The sequence below is a fragment of the Drosophila ananassae genome, chromosome 3R, assembly GCF_017639315.1.
Source record: "Drosophila ananassae strain 14024-0371.13 chromosome 3R, ASM1763931v2, whole genome shotgun sequence".
Classification (NCBI taxonomy): domain Eukaryota; kingdom Metazoa; phylum Arthropoda; class Insecta; order Diptera; family Drosophilidae; genus Drosophila; species Drosophila ananassae.
In genome coordinates, this window is record NC_057930.1 from 6530082 (window position 1) to 6554708 (window position 24627).

Here is a 24627-nt window from a genome sequence, read left to right on the forward strand (position 1 = left end):
GATTGTTGATATTATAATACCCCCTTCAAATCTACATCTCTGACGCATTGCGTTTACCAACACTGGAAAACGAAACCAAGAGCGAAGTGTATTTTTTAGCTTTTAAAGTACAATTCTGCAATGGACAAGGACTCTGACAGCACTGTCACATCCTTGGACGAGAACACAGAGAACTTCTGCCAAAATCCCACGCGAGACATTCTCGCCGAAGGAATCACAAATCTCTTTAAGCCGACCATCGAGAAGCTGGACGAGCGGGTAGCCACAACAATCCAATTGCAGGCGGAGCTCAGGGGTCAGTTGGAAGCACTATCTGCTCAACTAAAGGACATCGAACGAGCACAGAGCCAGATACCCGAATTTGCCGACAAGGTCAAGGAACTGCTGAACGTAAAGCACAAAGTGACTGTGATAAGCAACGTTCTAGGAACAAGTCAAGAGCGGCTCACGGGACTGCATAAACTAATCGAAAAGGAGCAACGAAGGCGTCAGGCTCTATTGGACTCGGCTATAAGCACAAACATATCATAGACAAGCCAAAGATGGAAACGCCCTACACCGATCACCTGACCCGAGAAGACTATGACCATGTCTATGAACCAGCCGAGGACTCTTTTCTTTTGCTCGACGCTTTGGAAAAAGATTTGAATTTTTTGGAGAAATTGAAGCCGAGCCTTTGCGTTGAAATAGGATCTGGTTCGGGAGTTATAATAACTGCTTTGGCCAAAAAAATCGGCACGGGTTCAATCTGCCTGGCCACTGACATTAATCTTAAAGCTTGTGATGCCACACGAAAAACAGCTGTCCGAAACGGTGCACGGGTGTGTCCCATTCGCTGTAATCTAACAGATGCATTACGTTCGCGTACTGTTGACGTCCTTCTGTTTAATCCACCTTATGTAGTCACCAGCGATGAGGAGCTTCAAACTCAACAATTTAATTCAGGTGCCGAACCTTCAACCGAACGCAATTTGGTTTTCTCATGGGCAGGCGGCAAGGATGGCCGACGCATTACAGACCTTCTCCTTGATAAACTGGATGATGTTCTTTCACCGACGGGAGTTTTATACCTTCTCCTTTTACAGGAGAACAAACCTAATGAAATAATAAAACATCTCGACAGCCTCCATTTTAGGGCTGTTAAGTTCCTAGAACGACGTATTCCTGGTGAATATCTGCACATTCTGAAGGTTACCAGGTCTTTAACATGACGTGAAATTATTTTACCTCATTCTAGCATTTCTAATATGGTTATAAATTCAATTCAATTAAATTAAACAGATGCATTGAAAATTTTTTTAAGTATTTACTTTTATTTTTTAAAATAATAATTGATTTCTTCATTATTCTAAATCGAATTGTAAAATAATTTTAAACGAAAAATATATTGCCTAATAAAATGAATTTATTAATTCTGGAGTGGGTCCAAATTAAATCAATCGAAGTTACAGCCCAAAAATATTGTACTCTTAAAAACTTCCAAACTATTTATGTATATAGAACGGGTACATCGAAGTGGTTTCAAGAAAAAAAAGGACTTTTAGACGTCCGCTCAATTGCTCTGAGGATTGCTCTGAACTTGAAAAAAAAATATTTTAGAGAAAAACTCTAATTATGGGAAAACTATTTAAGATTTCTATGTTTTAAATTTATAGACTAGAAAACCCAAGCCACAATTTGAATTCCTAATCGTTCCCTTAAAAACTAAAACGAATCTAATCTGTATATTAAAATAGACAAGAGTTTTATAAAGAAATGGATTCTTCGTATTATGACATCATGATAATAATTTTAATACAGATTTACAAAAACACATACAAATTATATGTTTTAATTCCCGATTTAAAATAAAAAAATAAAAATTAGGATTTTTATTTTATAAGTTTTATTATTAAATTCAAGAATGAGTTATAAAGATATCCTATTGGATTGATCGTTGATTATAAAACTGATTTTACAAATTCAATTTTCTTATAACTATAGCTTTTATCGGTGACAGCGACGCTGGCAGCATAGATGGACTTTGGTTGAATAGTTTTGATTGGTCAGAGCTTTATGCTGACATGTAGGTTCCCAGGATGGGCACTTGTTTATGAATTTGGAGCAAAAGGGGTTTGATGTTTACGTCTACTGTCGTCGATAAAGGCGTGTGAATGGTTTATGTCTATGTTTATGTCTGGATGCCAATGATAATGCTATGGGAAAGGGTTTGTGTCTAGCCTATTTGAATTATTCCCACAGTAGGCTCTGGAATGTTGTTTATATACGATTTGATAGGTATGGCAGGGTATACTGGTTTTATGGGGGATTCGTTATCTAGGGTATTTGCAGATACATTAAGTGTATCTGTGGATACACTACTCGCCCCTCCTTTAGAAATTTCAACATCCTTGTTGAATTCGACAACAATTTCTTTGTGGTTGGCTAAACGCTTATAAGTGAATATTATATAAATTGTTATGCTTACAACTATAAGTATTAGGCTTATAAATACAATCCATTTGTAGACAATATCTTGTTTTTGTTGTTTGATTAATGATTCTTTAAGTTTTAAAATTGGTGTTGGTTCATGTAGAGTTACATTGGTACTTGACAATATTATTTTATATTCATTTATATTCTTTGAAGTAGTGAATTTGATATTTCTTATTTCAAGTGTACATTGGCTTAATTGTATAATATTATTTCCTTCAATTGTTTTATTAAATAATTCACAATTTTGGTTAATTTGCGTTTTACTTAAATTATATGTTATTACAATATTTGGTTCAATGTATTTTATAAATTCTTTTTCTGAAATAAAAGTGTGTTGACAAATTGCTAATTGATTTGTAAGGATCTTTGAAATACATTGGTCAGTTACTAAATATTTTTGATCCATTACATCCACTAAAGGATTTGCAGAATTTTCCAAATAATAAACACTTTTATTATTATTCATAAAATATTCAAATTTATCATTTATGTCAATTTGGCGGCCTAAATTATCTGGATATTTAATTATTCTGTATTTTTGAGTTTCATTAAAAGATGTTGGTATATGGGCTAAAATAAAAGTATTTTTGGTTTGACTGCATATCCAAGCTGAAGTCTTTATTGATAATAATTTTTCTTCATTAATGTCATCTAACTCTTCATGTTTTAATATTTTAGGATTAAATATTCCAATTCTTGTTAACTGAATCCCCATTTGTAAATCTTCAATGTATTCTAGAAAAATGTGTAAAGAGTATCTAAAAAGGTGCAAGGCTTCATTTTCCTCTTCTTCCCGTATTAATTTATTTATGTCTTCTGTATGTTTATTTATTATACCAATGATTTCATTAAATTCTGAATTTTCTATCATATTTTCTTTTATATTATTTAATTTTACTTCTAATTCTTTTTTATCTTCTTCTGTTAGTGTACCAAACAAATATTTGTGAGCTGATCCTACAATATTTACTAATCCCCGTTTTTGTCTATTTGATGGGATAATCCCTTTTATTTCATGTTTTAATTGTTTAAGTGCTAATGCTATATCTGGAATTGTTTTATATAAATTTTCATATTTTATAAATTCTTGGTATGTATTTAATATTTTTGTTTGATTTATTTCTATCATGTGGTGTTCGTAATTAAGAGGTATTTTTATAGTTCCTGTATTCAATAGTAAATAGCCATTTTTTGAAGTAATTGGGACAATACTAATTTGTTGAGCCGTTATTAATGGTAACGTTGTCCATGGTACTATTATTATCACTTTCAATATCAGAGTCAGAATTTTCAACATTTCTGGAATAACGAGAAAAATTGCGTTTTTTAAGTTTTTTAAATTTACTTTTGTGTTTTATTACTTTGTGACCCCTATTTATTTCCTGCCAGTGTTTTTCATCTTTTTGTATAATTTTTCCTGTTTTCTTAAATGGATTAACAAGTTTCGGCTTACGTTTCATATCTTTTTCAACTTTTGCATAATTTAAATCTACCTCATACTCTTCCCGTTTTTCATTAATTTTATCAATTTTTGATTCTTTTATTTTTTGGACATTTTTATTAGGTTTCATACCGAAAATAAATATTTCAGCAGGTGTTCTACCTGTAGTGTCATGTGTTATTTCATGATTATAAACATATGTAGCTTTTTCGATATTCATGAGCTTGTCTTCAGCATCATTAAGTGTATTTATGATTCGTAATTTTTCATTAATTGTTTTGTGAACTCTTTCTATATCAGCTATACCATTCTTGCTACTAGTAATTTCGATCTCAATATTTTCTTTTTCTAACCAATTTTGTAATGATTTGCATACTAATCCGGGATCTTGATCCATTTTTATTATTTTTGGTTTACCTAACATATTAAATATTTTAAGTAATGCTTTTTTACTTTCGATCCAATCTGTGGTATGAGTTTCTATAATTGAAACAAATTTTGAATAGATATCAATACAAGTTAAAAATTTTCTTTGATCAATAAAATAATAGTCAATTACATATTTTTCACGGATATTTTTACTTTCAGGGGTTTTTTCAAATGTTAATGCTACTTTTCTATGTTCTGCCTTGCATAAATTACAAATATCGCATTTATTAATTATATTTTGGATTAATTTTTGTGCATCTGGAAAATAGTATTTAGCTTTAAAATCTTCATATGTTTTTTTAATACCTTGATGAATAGTTTTCTCATGAATATTAATTACTTTCTCGTGAAAATCTGCGTAGGTAGATATATTAGGAAGTATTACTGATGCTTTCATTAATTTTGTTCCCAAATTTGGTTTAATTAATTCCATGAAAGCCCTTTGAAATATTGCGAAATCTTCGTCATTATTTATGTACATTACAAAATTGTGTCCACATACAAATTTAAGAATAATATCTTTTGCTGTACGTTCCGTCATGTTACTATATTTTATTGTATTAATTGTTTTATTAAAATACCGGACTAATTCATTACTATCTTCATTTCCCTTTTCAAATATTAATTGGTGACTGAAAACATTAATTGGACGCTCTGTAATCTGAATACAATTGCCATTATCTTCTTGGGCGCTATGTATAGTAGCTCCTGTGCTTTGTAAATCATCTTCGTTTTGAAATGTTTCTTCTAGTTGTTCATTATTTGATTCTTTTTTAGGTAGCCTAGATAAGGCGTCTGCTACATAATTTTCCTTTCCTTTAATGTAATTCATACCACAATCATATTGACTAAGATATATTTTCCATTTTTGTAATTTCATATTAGGTTCTTTAATATTGTGTAACCAAACTAGTGGTTTATGATCGGATGTAATTTTAAATTTTCTTCCAAATAGATAGGGTCGGAAGTACTTAGTTGCCCAGACTACGGCTAATAACTCTTTTTCGATAGTTGAATAATTTATTTCATGATCATTTAATGTTCTACTTGCATAGCAAACTGGTCTACCTTCTTGAGCTAGGACAGCTCCTAAAGCATAATTACTAGCATCAGCAGTTAATTCAAATGTTTTTTCAAAATCTGGATATCTAAGGATTGGATCATTTGTAATTAGTGTTTTTAATTTTTCAAATGCTTCAACGTAATTATTATCTTTGACATTTATTTTTGAACCCTTCTTAAGGCACTGGGTCATTGGTTTAGCAATTTTTGCAAATTCTCTAACAAACTTTCGGTAAAATCCACAAAGACCAATAAATGATTTAATTTGTTTAGGAGTACTTGGAATTTTAAAATCGTGAATAGCTTGAATTTTATTTGGGTTTGTTTTAATTCCTTCAGTAGTAATTATATGGCCTAAAAATTCTGTTTCTCTTTTCATGAATTCGCATTTATCTAATTGAAGTTTAAGATTGGATTTTCTTAATCGGACGAAGACTTTTTGAAGGGACTGAATATGTTCTTGTAAGGAGGTCGAAAATATAATAATATCATCTAAATATACTAGGCAATGAGTTCCTATTATATCGTGAAGAATATTATTCATACATCGCTGGAATGTAGCAGGAGCATTTTTTAGACCGAAAGGCATTCTAGTATATTCATAGTGTCCTTTCTTGGTGGAAAAGGCTGTTTTTTGAATTGATCTTGGGTCCATTTCAATTTGATGGAATCCCTTTGCCAGATCTAACGTTGTAAAATATTGACATTTTCCTAACTTATCTAGTATTTCATCCATATTGGGAATGGGGAATTTATCGTCAATAGTTATCTCGTTAAGTCCTCTGTAATCAATAGCCATACGAAATTTTGGAATGCCCGATGCATCCATTTTCTTGGGTACTATTACTATAGGACTACAATAAGGAGATTTAGATTTGCGGACAATACCTTGTTTAATCATATCTGCTATTTGGTTTTCTACTTCATTGTCATAAATATAGGGATAAGTATATGGTCTTCTATAAATGGGATCTTCATGTTTAGTTTTTATTTTATGTTTGATTTCATTTGTGAAGGTCAAATTGTCACCCTCATGATACTGAATATCAAAGAATTTGGACATTAGAGAATGTAGTGCCGATTTTTCCTCACTGTTGAGATGATCATCTCGAATATAACTAGTTTTTAATTCTGTTTCCAATGCGTAAATGTGTTCTTCATCCTCTAACATGTTTGTATAATTTTTGTTATGTTCCTTTATTATATTGATCATTGGAAATTCGTAATTATTTAGTTTAACAGTATTCTTTCCAAAATCTATTTGGGCTGATGTAAGGTTTAAAATATTACGTCCTAAAAGAAAATCGTAATGATTGGAAAATTCTTTGACAAAAAATTTTTGTTTTGATTTAAATAATTTTGGAATTATAAATTCAATGGATTTATTCAAAGTGACTGAATTTCCTACTGTTTGAACTTTTATATTATTTTCTTTAATTGGATATTTTAAAAAATTTTCATTTATTAAACTTATACTGGAACCTGTGTCAATAAGGCAAATGCATGGTCTATTATCAATTTTTATTTTTATTGCTGTTGTGTTTCTTCCGAGGCTTGTGTCTGAAAATTTTCAACTATTTCCATTGGTTCTGGTCTATTCTGTTGGTCTGATTGTTTTTGAGGAACATTAACAGATCGATTATAATTTGGAGAGTTTTGACCTGAAGGATTTTGAGAGTATCTATAATTATTATTATAGTTTGAATTAAAATTTCTATTTGAATCAAAAGTATTTTGTCTTTGTTGATAATTATATGTCCCACGATTATTATAATTTTGACTCCTATTGTTTCCTACATTCTGATTGAAATTTTGGTTTCTGTCCCTTTGATTATTATTAGAATTATTAGTATTAGAAGTATTAGATGTGGAGACCATTGGTATATTATATCGATTTTCAACACTTCGGGAAAAATTATATATATCATCATCATCATAAAGACCTACAGCTTGAGCAGCTTGTTTTAATTTAGTTGGAGTTGATATATCGTATTTGCATATAGATATGTACACTCGTAATGGTAATTTTTCACGAATTACTTCTGCTATATGATCACCTAATATTCTTGAAAATATAACAGTGTTTGCTGCATTATTATCCAGACTTAACTTATTACAAATTTTACTTGTCTGTTTGTCTAAATCATCAATAAACTTACGTAAACTATTCTGATATTTAATTTTATGTAAATCCATGATCATAAGATGTGGGGGTTTTGATGAGTTGAATTCACTGATGAGTAAGGTTCTTAATTCATTCCAGTCCTGGGTTGAATTCCTAAGAAGAATTGTACGTGCAGGTCCAACGATGAGGTTTAGGATAGCTCCTTGAATGATTTCATTCTGAGTAGACGATGTTGTTTTGTATTGGGTAATCAAGTTATCAACACTTTTTATAAATAGTGCTAAATACATTGTATCACCATCAAATTTGTCAATTTGTTTTAGTTGCATGAAGAAATGATTCATATTGCTGTCAGACAGGATGTGCCTTGCTGCAGCTGATGTGGATGCTTGTTCAGATTGCATTTTAAAGTTTATTTATTTAATTTGGTATATATATGTTTTTTTATTTTTTAAATTGTCTTGATTATGTTAATAATTTTATTTTATTTGTTTATTTCAAATAGACATTAGAAATCCTCATTCGTGATTTGACTAATGCTGAGTTCCCTGGTATTAAAATTTTTTATGTACTGTTTGTTGCACTTCACACTAGAAATCCTCATTCGTGATTTCACTAATGTTTAGAAATGTTTATAGATTCGTTTTGCGGATACAATAAATTCGCGATGTATTTAGTTCGATACTTAAAACACGCGAGGATAATTGTATCCTACCGACTGCGCCAATTATATGTTTTAATTCCCGATTTAAAATAAAAAAATAAAAATTAGGATTTTTATTTTATAAGTTTTATTATTAAATTCAAGAATGAGTTATAAAGATATCCTATTGGATTGATCGTTGATTATAAAACTGATTTTACAAATTCAATTTTCTTATAACTATAGCTTTTATCGGTGACAGCGACGCTGGCAGCATAGATGGACTTTGGTTGAATAGTTTTGATTGGTCAGAGCTTTATGCTGACATGTAGGTTCCCAGGATGGGCACTTGTTTATGAATTTGGAGCAAAAGGGGTTTGATGTTTACGTCTACTGTCGTCGATAAAGGCGTGTGAATGGTTTATGTCTATGTTTATGTCTGGATGCCAATGATAATGCTATGGGAAAGGGTTTGTGTCTAGCCTATTTGAATTATTCCCACAGTAGGCTCTGGAATGTTGTTTATATACGATTTGATAGGTATGGCAGGGTATACTGGTTTTATGGGGGATTCGTTATCTAGGGTATTTGCAGATACATTAAGTGTATCTGTGGATACACTACTTACATATGTGATTATTAACAAGAAAGGAAAGCTAACTTCGGGCGGAGCCGAAGTTGATATACCCTTGCAGTTCAGTCGCAGTCCGCTAGGTGGCGCCACGCATCTTATATTATTAGATATATAGCGGATCGTATATAGGCGGCCGATCCTTATGAAATTTGGCAAATCAGATTATTTTATCCAAAAGAGAATCTGTACCAAGTCTCATCTTTCTAACTTAAAAAACAACAAAGTTATGCCAATTCCGATCGTTGTATGACAGCTATAGGATATAGTCGGCCGATCCTTATGAAATTTTGTACATAAGATATGTTGATCAAATATAACATGTGTGGAAAGTCCCAACCCTCTATCTTAAAAAACAACGAAGCTATAGGATATAGTCGACCGATCCCGACCGTTCCGACTTATGTACTGCCTGCAACAGAAAGAAGGGTGTGTGCAAAGTTTCAACTCGATAGCTTTAAAACTGAGAGACTAGTTTGCGTAGAAACAGACAGACAGACAGACAGACAGACAGACGGACAGACGGACATGCTCATATCGACTCAGGAGGTGATCCTGATCAAGAATATATATACTTTATAGGGTCGGTGATGTCTCCTTCACTGCGTTGCACACTTTTGACCAAAATTATAATACCCTCTGCAAGGGTATAAAAAATAATAGGGCAAAATGAACGCCTTTGTTCATATTTTCAGAAAAGCAAAGGGATAGCGTGATAATCGTGAAGTATTCTGTTGAAGACGGCCGGCTCCGGGTTTAACGGTCTGTCCAAGATGAATGCGTGAATCAAGGAGACTTGAAAGCGACCAATTTTATTTCAAAAATATTTTTCGAATCCCCAAAAGTATGCAAGTTTGAAAAAGTCAAAATCTTCCAAATATTTGCCCCATTATTAAAGTTGTGCGACTTTCTATAGTGCAGTTATGGCCGATAGTTTTATAATACAGCGTGCATCGAAAAAAGGATGTTTGGAACGTTTGGAGTCGATGCTTAAGGACGGAGAAACTAGTTTGGGTCAAAAACAGAACGATATGTATGCCACTATTGGCATAAAAGGTAAAAGAGGGGAAAGAAATACTTCGAACTTTTTAGATTTTGAATTGAACAAATACATAATTAATGCATATTTATTTATTGACTGTTCTTGTTCCATAAAGTTTAGAGAAAAAATTATATAACCTTGTGCGGCAACACTTTCTAACAATAGCCAATCAATGGACTATGTACCTTTAGTCCCCTCCCCTACGCCCCTTTTTCAGCGCACTCCATATTTAGGGGGTTGTTGTCCAGCTTAAAGGAACTTCTGGATGATAACAAAAAAACAGCCCCAAAACCATTGAAACAAACTTTTATTGGCATCTATTGGACGCCAATCCGATATCTACGTATACTTTCGCTTTTACGTAATTACATGAATTTATTTCATCGTTCAAAAATGTTCCAAACTCTCTTTTTCGGTACGTGGTTCCTCATTTTTATCATTTCACTACTACTGGATGCTTTTTTTGTTCTTCGGAGATACATATTGGTATTTACAAAAATTCTTGGTTCTTCAACATTATCTGATAACTATTTTTTGTCTGCAATAAATCAATTGTATTGATTTAGTTATCCAGTTATTGATACGAAATTTAAACTTAAAGCATTTAAATGCCTTCGCTGTTAGATGTGGGTCAGTGGATGTTGTTGTATATGGGTAAGTTTAGTTTTGTTTCAAGTGTATATTTATTGGTTTATTGGAGGATAGCGTTGGGGGTTTTGGGCGGCACTCCAGTGCAGAGTACCTTGATTGACCAACTGTGCACATTTCTTGATAAATATCAGTCATTATATATCGACTACTCCGAAAGTGTATAAATATGTTCTTGGATACCCTTACTAGTAGATATATGTAACATTAAAAGTTTATTTCTTGCTCGTTTTCATTTTGTGGATCGGTTTTTACAATTTACAAATGAATTAGGATTATCGATTTTTTTGCACAACTTTTAACAGAACAATAAGCCCTTCATTCTAATACTGACATAAGTACTTAAAATTAGGCATAATTAATATATAAATGCTGAAAAGAAATAGGTTAGAAACCGAACTTCCCGGTGTGTTTTCTTTGCTCTCTTTTTTATCTCAAAACACTTCCCAAAAAAGCGAAGACCAAAAAAGATCCAGTCCGTGGGTGTGTGTGAACAATGGTAACATTACTGTATGACCACAATGTGTACAGTGAATGCGAAAAGTTAGAAACCATTGCTAAAACTAAATGTCATCGAATGCGTGTCGGAAATTGTAGTCCATGTTGATTTATTTAAATACAATTTTTATGTTTTATTTGTTTTGTATTTAATTGCATTTGCCGTTTCTTTCTCATTTTGAATTTTTGCATTTTGTATTTTTTCTTTCAATCATTCATAAATGTAACGTCTAATTTTAATAATGAATTTTAATATTTTGTATGGATGTGTCTGTGTATAATTCATGGGCTTTGTTTACGCTACTTTTATAATCTTTGTATATATTTTTACGCGTAAGCTTTGCGTTTAAATTAGGACTTATGACATAAAGGAAAGAAAGATTTTGGTTTTGTTGGTTTTTTGTTGTTGTATATAGTGGGGATGTTTACTTTTTTTGTCGGTTGTCGTAGATTAATTTTATACGAACATGCCTTGAATTACAATTTTTCTTCGTTTTGTAGTTTTTTATAAAAAAAAGTACACATAAAATACAATTAAAATAAGGTAAGAAATAAAAAATTATTTCTTAAACATAAAAATTATATACTTTTGCGATTTTTTTGTGGTTTTTTTACTCTCCTTGTGGTTTATTTTCTGGTTGTTGGTTTGTGTTTTTTTTTTGTTTTTTTTTTTTTTTTTTTTTGTTTTTATTATTTGTTTTGTTTTTGCTTGTAACTTTTATTTATTATTAATTTAAATTTTTGTTTGTTTTTGTTGTATTTTTGACTACATTATTATTACGCCTGATCGTCCGAGCCGGAGCCGTCATCGTTATCATCATCATCGTCTAAATTATTGGGAGAAATTAGTTATTTAGTTGGCTCAAACATTCCCGAATTCACTTTAAGACTCACCATCACATTCAATATCGTCCTCCTCGCCATCGTAGGGGATGTCATATTCGTCGCTCTCAATTTCACTGTCGCCCTCGATAAGTTCTTCCAGAACTTCTTCCTCATCGGAATCGCCATCAGCAGCCTTCTTGGCTTTCTTTGATTCGGCGGATTTAGCCTAAGCAGAAAATAGATAAATAAGGAAATTGAGCAAAGGGCTTGGTTGAATTTTCTGCGATAACGAATTAGGTCCCATGCGCCCAACTCAAACCCACACATCTCCTTGATCAAGGGCATCCCACTCCCCACTTTTTTGGTGCGTGTGTACATATCCATAAAATGTATATTTTCAGCCCACAAACAGGCAGCCAAGAAAATCGTTATTTTCGCCTTAAAATATTTAAAAATGCGCGCGCCAACATTGTTCGCTCGGCAAAGAGAGAGGATTGGTTTAAGAGAGAATTACATGTGCAGCTGTGTTACACGAGCATACATATATACTTAATGGGCAGCACATTTACCACATATAGGAAAAACAATAAGCGACGCCGACTGCGACTGCGACATATGTATCCGCATCCGTGAGGTACGAAACGAATCGAAATCAACCAAGCCAAGCGTGCCATGTAAGATACAACGGAAGAGAGAGAGAAATATAAGAGAGAGCAGCGAGCGGCACCAGACACAGAAACTGTACCTGAGAAGTCGTCACGACAAAGTTGCATGAATGAATCCCTCTCTGTCTCTCTGTGACAGCTGCTGCAGTAAAAAAAGCGCAAAACAGCAACTCTCGTGCGTGGGTTCACCTCTGCTGGGCAACCAACAACAACCATCATCGCTGGTATGCTATGTATGGAACGGTATATAAGCGGTCACGTTCCCATGTCAAAGAGTAGCCGCGATACATGGCTACCTATTTACAAGACTGTAACAAAGATGCGAAACAAGCGGCGTGTGGAAGTATGTGCGAAATTGATCGAAACCTCTTCGTTTACGTTTGCTTACAGCACAAGTCACGCGACTAGGGATATGAGAACTGGGTATTATTGGACGGTTTGATCTACCAAATAATAATGCCAATGAATCTTTCCGCTAATAACACAACAGTTGCCACAGATACAGGTAATATCGATAATTTGTATTAATAAAAATATATGTGCGAGAGGATCTGCCATCTCCATATTCTAATCAAAACTTTTTGTACACCTTTTTAAGTGTCTGAGCATTATCACAAACCTTACTTTTTATAACAATTTTTAATTCCGCTTTGATACCCCCTATTACATCCCTTGTGTGGATAAATATGCGCTCTATAACGCCGCGACACCCTGTACAACTGTCTTGTTTTATGTACCAAAATAAATACGCATAAAGCAGAGCACAAAAAGTAGAAGATAAATGTAAGCACAAACGCAAACAGGGAAACGCACAAGGTATATGTATACTTACGAGGGCGCAAAAGAGCACTCGGGAGGGGAGTGTGAGAGAGTCTAACGATGAGACGTAGAGTTGTCCACTCTCGGAGAGGGCGCGAGAGCGCGCTCTCCCGTTAAACTGTACATTTTTATTTCGAGTTTGAGTTTGAGAAATCGCTTGATTTGCCAATTTGTGTGCCTACTGGCCGAACTATTTTATTTTTATCAAGCAATGTGCTTCTGCTCGATCATGGAATGTACGGCCATTCGGTCCCCCAATCTCATTCCCCATGTTGCAACCCATGACATGTCTTATTTACCGGCCGGCAATGTTTTCATTGAGAGAGAGTACATTGGCATTGCAGTCGCTTGTGGGTGATGAATGTGGCCAAATCTACGCGTTGCGTTGCGGCTGTCCACATCTATTGCTCATCCCAGGGATTAAGTGTCCTTCGGTGCGATCCTATGTACGTACGTAATAATTTCTGGTTTCGCCCGCGCCATGTCAATGCTAATGACCTGCCCAGACATTCTATCTAATAGTAAAGAGTATCTGTAAATCGTTCACCACCCACTCCTGACAAACTGTACGCTCCAGTCCCTAGCTCTAGGCTAGCTCTTTAACCTCGATTTGAACCTAACAACAATATTCTTCGATTACCGACCCTCTATCACAGTGCTGTTAATCGTAAACAACACACTGACAAATGTACTAAGTGCGCGCTCTCCCACACTCGTTCTCTCGCTCTCCTCCTATAAGTATATAAGCCATTGAGAGAGCGCGCGGTGGAAAAACGTGTGTATATCAATTTCTAGAACTTTTCTCAGAACGAAAAGTGGAACTCGCGATTTTGAAGTGAATCATTTTGGGAATTTTAGCGCGTAAACAAATCAAAGAACCGCCGGGGACGTGGGCGAGGGGAGACTTTACTTACTTCGGCAGGCCTCTTGGTGCCTTTCACTGATTCCTTTGCGGGGGCAGCAGCGGCGGCGGCGTCGTTGGCATCCTCGCCGTCCTTCGCCGTACCGTTATCAGCCGCATCGCCAGCTGCGTCGGCGGCGGGAGCCTTATCCTCAGCGGCGGCCTTTGCTTTGAGATCGTCCTTCACAGCGGCGACATCGTCCGCTGCCACCTTCTCGACTGCAACATCTCCATTGTTCTGTTGTTCTGTGGCTGCCGACATTGTTTTTTGTTTTTTGCTTCCGGAACTTGGATAAATTCAAATGAATCGAATCGATAACGATTTAGCAATTGCTGTGTAAAGAACAGGAACAGAATTTTCTGTTGTGGATTATTGCTGAAGAACAGGAGTCGATTTTCGGTTGTTCACAAAAGACCAGCGCAAAACAATCGGGGAACGACAGTGGGAACCGCACCGCACGAAGCACACAAACACATTGGCTGCGCCTCAGCTGCGTCCTGTGTATTTAAGCCCGCGCTTTCGCCGCCTTTCTTTTTCTCCCTGTCGCTCACCCTCTCTCTTTCGTTCGCTCTCTGACGCGAGTCGCTTATCTCTCTCCCACGCAGTGTCCACGCTCTCAATGCAATACACTGAAAAACCGCCGCGGCATTTGTACAGCCGCAGTCGATGGCGGCAGCGCCGAGAGAGAGGACAACAACAACAGCACCAGTATTGGAGCGCCCCAGAGCCAGCGAAAGATTTTCTAACAATTTGCAGTGATTTTTTGTTCGATTCAGTTTATATAGTATAGGAGGGTCTATCAGCTGGCCGGCTCGCGATATTGCACATTAAAAGGATTGAATAAGGAGCATAGCCTGCTAATAGACCCCCAAATATTGCTATTTTAGTTCTGATGCTGACCACCGATATGTTTACCCGTCGACGCCTCGTACAAGACTAAACTTGCCAACGTTCGGATGGCTACAATTTTCTGTTTGCTTCTTCTTCGACAAAATTGCTCGACACAGTTTTTCATCAATATCTCGGGTACCTCTGTTCGGATCGGGTCTGAAATCGATCGAGGGTATAGCTTACGGCATCCTCTTCATTTTGACGCCTTTTTCGAGTCGCTCTGATCAAAACTAGATCGGGAATTGACAAGTTGAGTGGGTTTCTTGATTAATTCCATACAAAATCTGCTTGGGTTCCGTGAGTACAGTTGTCGGCGTGTTTGGCGCTAAATTTGAAAATTGCCGGCCGTGTTGAGTGCGCACCACCGTTGGATGGATGGTTTGGCTAGGGGTGGAGGTGGATGGAGGGGGGTATGTGTGGTGCAGTCACTCTTTGGCGGTTGGTCTGTCGGAGGCGGCAATGGGCGGGCTTGTGCGTGAGATAGCCTCGGCGCTGTTGTTGCCGTTGCTGATAGGAAGAAGTGTTGCAGCGTTGTTGCTGCAGATGTGTGTTGTATTTGTAAGTTGAGCGCCTTCTCGTTCTTATTTATAGAGTGGACCAGTGTGGGCAGCAATGTCAATCCGGATTGGGGTCAACTGATTGGTAGCGTGTGGGGAAAAGCAGGTGATTTCCACGGTGGATCTGTAATATTTTTACGATTCTATAGATTTAATTGCTCACAATTAAGGAAAAAATAATGCACCTATGACTAAATTGTCATATTTGCATTTAAAATGTACACATTAATAGATATAGAACATAAATAGATATGAAATGAATTGTTGAAGAACTGGACTTGAATGCCATGGCTGTATCACGAATATTAAAAAATGATCTTGGATACACGAAAAAATCTGCACGATGGATCCCAAAAATTTTATCTGAAGTATCGAAATAAATGGCGATTGCGTTGAAAAGAGATGATGAACAAAGATACAAAGATATAAAATTAAAAACAAAATTTTAAACTTTATTCTACTATATTAAGCGAACTTTTGTTAGTCCCCCGTATGTGTTTACACATTTGAGATTTTAAGAAATATTTATTGGTATATTATGGCATGCTTAAAGCTGAAGAATAGCTATTAATTTTTCTGTTAATGATGGAATGTATATTAAATGACTAATGGTATTTTACTCATTTAATTTTAAAAATGTATGTTCATGTTTTTCATAAATCTGAACATGGTCCACCCGAATTCTTTTTTCTGTGCCATGCCATTCTGTTGATCTCGCATTTGTGCGCCGGCTATTTGATGGTTCTGTTCGTTACAATCGGCCAAATTTTTTCAGAAATTGACTAATATATACGAGAATTGCCGACTCAGCCTTAAAATATAACGTGGTTATAACGATTTTTAGCTCGGGTATGCATAAGTACATATTTTTAAGCAACATATTAGCAATTATCAATAATCCCATTAATTAAATTACGGTATTCTCTAGTCGAGATCTGTAGGTTAATGTATTTCTCGGCTCTCGGCTCGACGGAACGGCGGGGTCACTAATTAAAACCGGCGAACCTGTTCTAAGGCATCAGGCGGTAGTAAACACCTGTAATCGCGAGCACTCCATTGAGTTATCACATATTTGAGCAGCCAGCAGCAGCAGCAACAACAGAGATGACTTTTCGGTGAACGCCGCTGATAAGCCGATTTGCGCCGTCGTTTTGCAATGTGCTTTTTGGCTTCTCTTTCCTTTTGGCTTTCTTCTTTCTTTCCGGCCGTTTAGCTCTCAGTCTTTATCGAAGTGGCTCCGCGTTTGTTCCCCCAGAATACTTTAGCCCTTCGCACATTGTGGCGATATGAATCTGATTCCAAGCATTGTAGTCCCAGTGCCTCTGGTCAGTCAATGGTATCTACATATATACCAGTCTCTAGATACCTAGAGACCCTGTGCCAATTTCCTCGCCGTATGGATGATATCGTTAGAGATAGGTTAATCACTACCTCTAAAAAGGCTGCTCAAAAAGTCTGAATAAACTACTGAAAGGCAGGAAAACAGAAATAATCATAAGCCATGATCCTAATTTGTGGAAAAAAGTACATGCCAAACGTTCATAACCTTACCCAAGTCTATGGGACAGATTTGAATATCTTTTTCCTTGTTTTTTGAAAGTTTATAAATGTTCTGTGCAGTTTGTAGACAATACCTACCTCAACCTACTCCTCCATTCTCCCAGTGCATATTGGTCATTGCGTCATTAGGTTGCTGTGGCATAAAGGTGTGAATGAGTCTCAATGCGAACAATCAATAGCTAACGCGCTCACATGTATCTAGATACGAATGTGTGTCCATATCTATGTACATCCATGGCGATTAAGTTTTCTCTTCTTTCTAATGCTTTACAACCACTGCTAATAGATCTGTAATGAGGTTGTTAGTTTTTGTGGGAAGTAGGGAAGTTTACATTTTTTTCTACTTCAAGATATTTTTGTTTGTTTTTATCGTAGAGTAGAATACTTAATAACTTAATAAACTTAAATAACAAAATTTGTTTGGCTATTTTTATTATACCCTTGCAGAGGGTATTATAATTTTGGTCAAAAGTGTGCAACGCAGTGAAGGAGACATCTCCGACCCTATAAAGTATATATATTCTTGATCAGGATCACCTCCTGAGTCGATATGAGCATGTCCGTCTGTCCGTTTCTACGCAAACTAGTCTCTCAGTTTTAAAGCTATCGAGTTGAAACTTTGCACACACCCTTCTTTCCTTTGCAGGCAGTAATAAGTCGGAACGGCCGGGATCGGTCAACTATATCCTATAGCTGCCATATAACTGATTGATCGGAAATGCCATAACTTTGGTGTTTTTTAAGTTAGAGGGTTGGGACTTTCCACACATGTTATATTTGACCAAAATATTTTGTGTACAAAATTTCATAAGGATCGGCCGACTATATACGATCCGCTACATATCTAATAATTTAAGATGCGTGGCGCCACCTAGCGGACTGCGACTGAACTGCAAGGGTATATAAACTTCGGCTCCGCCCGAAGTTAGCTTTCCTTTCTTGTTTTACTTTAATATAGTTGCGGGTATTCAGGGGTATTCGGACATTAGCATGGATGTCAAATGCTTTCCTGCCTCGTTTCTACCAAATATTTATACCCAATAGTCATGGAGTACATTGACTTTATAGGAATTTATGCCTCACAGCAAACCAACGACCAAAGAATATATAGTTGTATCTTGAATAAATCTGAAAAATTTACAGCTCAACAGCTGGTTTTTTTTATAAATATTTTAATACATAAAAACATAATACATATCAGATAGTTCGGAATCGAATAGTTCATTTATAGTGATTCGCGTTTAGCAAGATAATAGAAACATAAACATAGTCCAGACGCATATGAGGTGCCTCGGGTACATGGAATCGTTTAGAAAAAATACATAACAGGTTTACAACTCGATTAGAGCGACTGTCGAGTCTAACGACTTTTGTTGGCTAGATAGGCGGTTGGCTTGGTCCGGCTCAAATATCGGTGGAAGTCTCCAAGACGTTCGGTGAGCCCTCTCGTATCTCGTTTAACCGGCATGTGCTAATGTTGCCTAGAGAGTGCCGGGTCGTGCATATACTCTTGGCAAACTGCTCTCGCCAGTTCATATGCTTCACCTATGTACGTCAACCTGTGCCTCAAACGCAATTATTAAAATTAATTTAAACAGCACCATTGTCTTCGATTTCCAATAGCGCACTACTGGGCTCCCACGGTCAGGGAAACGTGCGGACTATGGGGGGTGAGTGGCGCTTAGTACCCCTGAATGGCACCCGTGACGTAGGAAAAAGTTGTTGCATAGATGAATGGAGTGAACTGGGAAATGGGCAATCATGAATGAATCATTCCGTTAAAAGATGATCAAAAATGCCATTGAGTGTGGTTGGATGCTAGAGGGTACTTTAAAAATAATCTGTCCCAAGTACCTTTCCTGCGCCCGTTTATTTGCCCATGTGTTTTTTAAAATTCGCTTTTTAGGCTCATCCAAAAAATTGTTTATTTAAAAAATAATTCAATTTTAATGTATATGAATTTGCAAAATAAATACTCGTACATATTTTCAACCAAGGGCCTGACGCAAAAGGCGATTATAAATGTCAATGGTGGTTTGTTTTATTTTAAAAAATTTGATTAGTCTTTAAAAGAATGAGAGCTTCGACTTTGCTTCTTAGCATTAGAAGATACTATTACTTCCTCAAAGCTTGCGAATGGTTAGAAAAGTATGTTCAAATTTACCCGCCATACTGAGCGTAGACAAAAAGTTTTAGAGGATAAGTTCAGAAAGCTTGATACCTTTTTTCGCAGGAATACATTTTTCATCAAATATTTGAGCAATAACTTATCGCCAAGTGAATGTTATAATAAGAATAAGAAGTGTAAAATAATGTAAACATAATTTTTTTTTCCCCGACCATGATGTCGTTCGCTATTTTAGAACACTGTTTTGAAACATTTTACAGCACAGATTGGGCGCCAAACACAGGGTTGCGTTTTTAGTAAAAACGGCTGATGACCTTGCCCTGACATTGCCGCAGACAGCAATTGCGGGTGAAGAGTATTTGCGGCATAATCAGTAGTCATATCCAGGACATTGGTAGCAAGCTCGAAAAAATTCTTAAAAATGGCTTTTAACAAACTGAGCATTGAAGGTTTGGAACTGGATGGAAAGCGGGTGCTGATGCGGTAATTTTAAAAACTTTTTAAAGCAAAACCAATCCTTAAATTCGTTGCATAAACCAAATTATTTTTTTAGAGTGGACTTTAATGTTCCCATCAAGGAGGGAAAGATCACCAGCAACCAGCGCATTGTGGCTGCTCTTGACAGCATTAAGTTGGCACTGTCTAAGAAGGCCAAGTCTGTAGTGCTAATCTCCCACCTGGGTCGCCCGGATGGCAACAAAAACACCAAATACACTCTGGCTCCCGTCGCTGAGGAGTTGAAAAATCTGCTGGGTCAGGATGTAACGTTCCTAAACGATTGTGTGGGCAATGAGGTTGAGGCTGCCTGTAAGGATCCCGCTCCTGGCTCCGTAATCCTTTTGGAGAACGTCCGTTTCTATGTTGAAGAGGAGGGAAAAGGCGTTGATTCCAACGGTGCTAAAGTAAAAGCTGATCCTGGTAAGGTGAAGGAATTTCGCGCCAGCCTGGCCAAGTTGGGGGATGTCTACGTGAATGATGCCTTTGGAACAGCCCACCGTGCCCACAGTTCCATGATGGGCGATGGCTTTGAGAAGCGAGCTGCTGGTCTGCTTCTTAACAAGGAGCTTAAATACTTCTCTCAGGCTTTGGACAAGCCACCAAATCCCTTCCTGGCCATCTTGGGCGGCGCAAAGGTCGCCGACAAGATCCAACTTATCGAAAACCTGCTCGATAAAGTTAACGAAATGATCATTGGTGGTGGCATGGCCTTCACTTTCCTGAAGGTCCTCAATAATATGAAGATTGGAGGCTCCCTGTTCGACGAGGAGGGCTCTAAGATAGTCCAAAATTTGGTAGAGAAGGCCAAGAAGAACAATGTCCAGCTCCACCTTCCCGTGGACTTTGTTTGTGGCGATAAGTTTGCAGAGAACGCTGCTGTCAGCGAGGCCACCGTAGAGGGTGGTATTCCCGACGGACACATGGGTCTGGATGTTGGACCCAAAACTCGCGAGCTCTTCGCAGCTCCTATTGCCCGTGCGAAGCTGATCGTGTGGAACGGGTAAGGAATATAATTCATATGAGTACTTTTCTCTTTATTTAATTTCTATAAATTTTCATTCTGCCAGGCCACCTGGCGTTTTCGAGTTCCCCAACTTTGCCAACGGTACAAAGTCGATTATGGACGGTGTGGTGGCGGCCACTAAAAATGGCACGGTTTCCATCATCGGAGGTGGTGATACTGCCTCGTGCTGCGCCAAGTGGAACACGGAGGCTCTTGTCTCGCATGTGTCTACCGGTGGCGGGGCGTCCCTGGAGCTTTTGGAGGGCAAGACACTGCCAGGCGTGGCCGCTTTGTCCAACGCCTAAGAACCCAAAGACGCAAAATCTCTGGTTATATTAATTGTATATTTTTTAAGCACAAAACCACTAAGTAAAAGTTCAGGTTTAATCTATTTGTTGCATAACCATTACATATTAAAATATGCATGTCAAATAAAAGAATTTTAGTTTACTTTCGGGCAAAGTTCGTGTCCATGGAGGAGGCTGTGCGTTGTATATTGTTCAGGTTAGCCCGTATACGATCGCCGATTGAATTCTGGTTAGCTATAGCCTTTTTGACCTCCTTATTGATAAACTCCTTGTCAAATTCGCGTTCTTGGTGTTGAGCTTCTTCCCGAGCGTATTCCTCTCGGTGTTTGCGCACCGCCTGGCTGCGATCTGCCTCTCTCCAGGTGGCATTGTCCATCATCTCGCGCAGGCGGGCTTCCCGATCGGCTTGGCTAAGCTTGGGTTTTCCACTGTTTCGGGCGGGAGAAGTAGGACGCTTGGATGGAGGATCCCTGTTTCGACTTTGAGGCTGCCTTATGCGATCGTGTCGTGGACTGCGTTTGTTAACTGGCCGATCATCGCGACTCCTACTTCTGCGTCTCTCTCGGTGCGTGGAAATGCCTTTTCTCACGTCTGTACTTTTGCCTCTTCGATTTGACCTCTCCTCCGGACTCCGCCTCCTCTCTCTCCTCATTTCAATCCTTTTTTCAAAATTCCTGTCCCTTTCTATACTCTGCTGTGCGCTGCGTCTCGCGTTCCTGTCGTCTCGACTCCTACTCCTTTCTTGACGCCTCTGGTTTATATTTCTGGCTTCTGGACTCCTGCTTCGGGTTGTCCTATGGGGACTTTCCCGGCTTCTTTGCCTTGATTTCTTCTGTTTTTCTCTTTCGTTACTGCTTTCTTCACTACTGTAGCGAGTTTTTTTCTTTGATTTTTTGTTCCCTTTTTTTTTAGTGGCAATGTCTAGTTGTTTTGATATAGTCCTATATTTTGCATCTAGCAGTTTTTCCAGTTTTAATTCACTATTATGGGAATCTCCTTTCAGTTTGCTAACTTGGCGAGCCAACATTCGGTCTAAGTCCTCATCAGAGTTACTACTATCACTACTAGAGTCCAAATCACTCGAATTTTTACTCTTTTTCTTTTTTTTCTTAGATTTTTTACTGTTCGATTTTTGTTTTTCCTTAGCGAATTTTAGGTCTTGTTCGGTTTTTAGGATTCGATGAATTTCCTTTAGCTTGACGGGATTCTCTAGAAGTTTGCGACGTGATTCCATCTCACGCTGTTTGATGAGCATAAGCGGATCTTCAAGAGTCTTGCGCTGTATGTCCACTTGCTCATTTGACTGCAGGGAGCGGTAGTGTCTGATGGAGAAGGGGACGCAATCGTGCTCAACATGGTTAATAGACTGCTTGACTCCTAGGACGCTTTGCTCTTGTCGACTCTCCTCGGCCTGCAGAGTCTCAAAGGACTTGTCGATCTTTCGTCCCAGAAGGTACTCCTCGCGGTTTATTAGCTCGGTGCTATCTAAATCAGAAAATACACAAGTAATTAGAGGAATATTGTATGTATGTAACACAACAAGGGTTTGTTGAAAGATGAATTACTTTTATACATCCATTCCAACTTAGCGCCGGCAGCTCCAGCACTTCCAGATAGAACACCACTACTCTCGCCTAGTCTTTTCAGCTCCTCTCTATCCCGCTCCTCGTTGATTTCCTTTCTCAGGTCCTGCAGTTTCTGTTCCTCCATTTTTGCTTGCTCCTCCGCTTTCCAAACACGCTCCTGATTTTTCATTGTGTTTGGATGCCACGATTTTTTTAAGTTCTACAGGAAAGCTATATTGATTTCACTTCGCAATTTAATTTAAGTGGCCACTCACCAGATCTCCGCCACCCATTTTCGCGGTTCCTTTAATGTTATAGGAATAACAAACTATATATTAATGTTTTTCTTCCCTCCTTTTCCGACGTTCCCATCAGGTGGTCCGGTTCTGAGTTGCCAGACTGTTTCAGGCAGAGTGACCAAAATGCTTCATTTGTATACCCTTGCAAAGAGTATTATACATAATTTAGACAAACTGAATTGGTATGCCCTTGCAGAGGATACTAATATTTTGAAAAAGTTTGCAACGTCAAATTAGCTTCATTGGTTGAAAAGTTACGCGTTGTTTTTAATTTAAAAGTGTTTTTATTTTTTTTAGGGTAACCTTAAGTAATTAAAAAAAATCTTAGAGCAAATTTTGCAAAATTTTTAGTTACAAAATGAAGCAAACGCACATAGGAGTGTCTCAGTGGCCAAACTAGACAAACTTTTTTAATTTGGGAAATTCTTTAAAAATTTCCTTGAATACATTTTTCTTGAATAACTTTTGAAAGAAATGTCGAATCGGGATGGAAGAAGTATTGGGGAGCAGAATGCAAATAAAAATATTTTGTCAGGTGACACCACTATCTCCGATTCGGTGAATCAAAAGTGTTTTATATTCTCACAAATTGCCAAACTACTTTTGGAAAATTTTTGAATATAATTGATTTGATGAAAACAATATCTTGCATGGTATTTCATTCATTCTGATCGAACGCACACAGCCAATTTGTAATTCTTCGGCTATCTACAAGCTAAGGTATGCGTGTCGCCACCTAGCGGACTGCCGTTTGCTGTGCTAAAATTACACAACTTTGGTGTTTTTGCCGATCGGGACTTTTTATACCCTTGCAGAGGGTATTAAAATTTCAGTCAAAAGTGTGCAACTCAGTAAAGGACCCTATAAACTATATATATTTTTGATCATAATCAGCTTCTAAGCCGACACTAACATGTCCGTCTATCAGTCTGTCTGCTATTTGTTTCTGCCCGATCTAGTCTCTCAGTTATATCAGATATTTTGGGATTGGCATTCATGATCGCCACCGGTATTTTACTTCGACTAGAGCTTTTTTTATATGATTATAATTTTGGTCAAAAGTGTGCAACGCAGTGAAAGAGACATCTCTGTCCCTATGTACATATTCTTGAGCAGGATCTCCTTCTGAGTCGATATATGTAAGCATGACCATTTCCGTATATCTGTTTCTATGCAAACTAGTCTCCCAGTTTTAAAGCTATAGACTTCAAACTTTGCACACATCCTTCTTTTCTCTGTACGCAGTATAGAAACGATCGGAAATGACACAACTTTGCTTTTTTTAAACGCTTTTTATTATAAAATTAATTCATAGTGAAATTCTTAAAAAGATCGGCCAACTATATAAGATCCGATAATAATTTAAACTGCTACTTAACTGCATGGGTATATCAACTTTGGGTCCGCCCGAAGGTTGCTTTCCTTTCTTTTTAAAATATAAATATAAAATAAATTATTTTGATAATGGAATTTTCACAAGGATCGGCCTAATATATCCCATATTTATAAGCATACAATATAAGCTGCCAATTAACGGCAAGGGTGTGTGAAAGGTAATTTCCCTTCGAAGGATTTCGTTTATTTTGTTTATCATCATTATCATCATCAAAAGA

The 24627-nt window shown here is 37.0% G+C and overlaps 5 protein-coding genes across 7 annotated transcripts; 3 read left to right on the forward strand and 2 right to left on the reverse strand.

The window, feature by feature from the left end:
- The first annotated feature begins 19 nt into the window (after positions 1 to 19).
- LOC6496709 (SNAPIN protein homolog) lies at positions 20 to 1435 on the forward strand. The gene has a single exon (XM_044716089.1). The coding sequence runs from the start codon at positions 121 to 123 to the stop codon at positions 529 to 531; it is 411 nt and encodes a 136-aa protein (XP_044572024.1). The 5' UTR covers positions 20 to 120; the 3' UTR covers positions 532 to 1435.
- LOC6502734 (methyltransferase N6AMT1) lies at positions 543 to 1435 on the forward strand. Its single transcript, XM_001967301.4, has one exon. The coding sequence runs from the start codon at positions 543 to 545 to the stop codon at positions 1209 to 1211; it is 669 nt and encodes a 222-aa protein (XP_001967337.1). The 3' UTR covers positions 1212 to 1435.
- A 10261-nt stretch (positions 1436 to 11696) lies between these two features.
- Positions 11697 to 15257, reverse strand: LOC6496725 (bacchus). 3 transcript variants are annotated; one of them, XM_014903779.3, is made up of 4 exons: positions 15106 to 15257; positions 14218 to 14537; positions 11889 to 12045; positions 11697 to 11821 (listed from the first exon to the last, which is right to left on the reverse strand). In XM_014903779.3, exons 2-4 carry the CDS (start codon positions 14464 to 14466, stop codon positions 11772 to 11774), a joined length of 456 nt encoding a protein of 151 aa, XP_014759265.1. In that variant the 5' UTR covers positions 14467 to 14537; positions 15106 to 15257; the 3' UTR covers positions 11697 to 11771. The 3 variants fall into 3 exon arrangements, with proteins under 3 accessions (XP_014759265.1, XP_044572026.1, XP_044572025.1); XM_044716091.1 differs by lacking the exon at positions 15106 to 15257 and adding an exon at positions 14757 to 14831; XM_044716090.1 differs by having other exon boundaries at positions 14218 to 15121.
- Positions 15258 to 16387: 1130 nt separating this feature from the next.
- LOC6496710 (phosphoglycerate kinase) lies at positions 16388 to 21292 on the forward strand. Its single transcript, XM_001967299.4, has 4 exons — positions 16388 to 16502; positions 19602 to 19824; positions 19895 to 20839; positions 20907 to 21292. Exons 2-4 carry the CDS (start codon positions 19763 to 19765, stop codon positions 21145 to 21147), a joined length of 1248 nt encoding a protein of 415 aa, XP_001967335.1. The 5' UTR covers positions 16388 to 16502; positions 19602 to 19762; the 3' UTR covers positions 21148 to 21292.
- On the reverse strand, positions 21213 to 23147 carry LOC6496724 (pre-mRNA-splicing factor CWC25 homolog). The gene is made up of 3 exons (XM_001967298.4): positions 22991 to 23147; positions 22716 to 22935; positions 21213 to 22635 (listed from the first exon to the last, which is right to left on the reverse strand). Exons 1-3 carry the CDS (start codon positions 23006 to 23008, stop codon positions 21290 to 21292), a joined length of 1584 nt encoding a protein of 527 aa, XP_001967334.1. The 5' UTR covers positions 23009 to 23147; the 3' UTR covers positions 21213 to 21289.
- Between the last annotated feature and the right edge of the window lie 1480 nt (positions 23148 to 24627).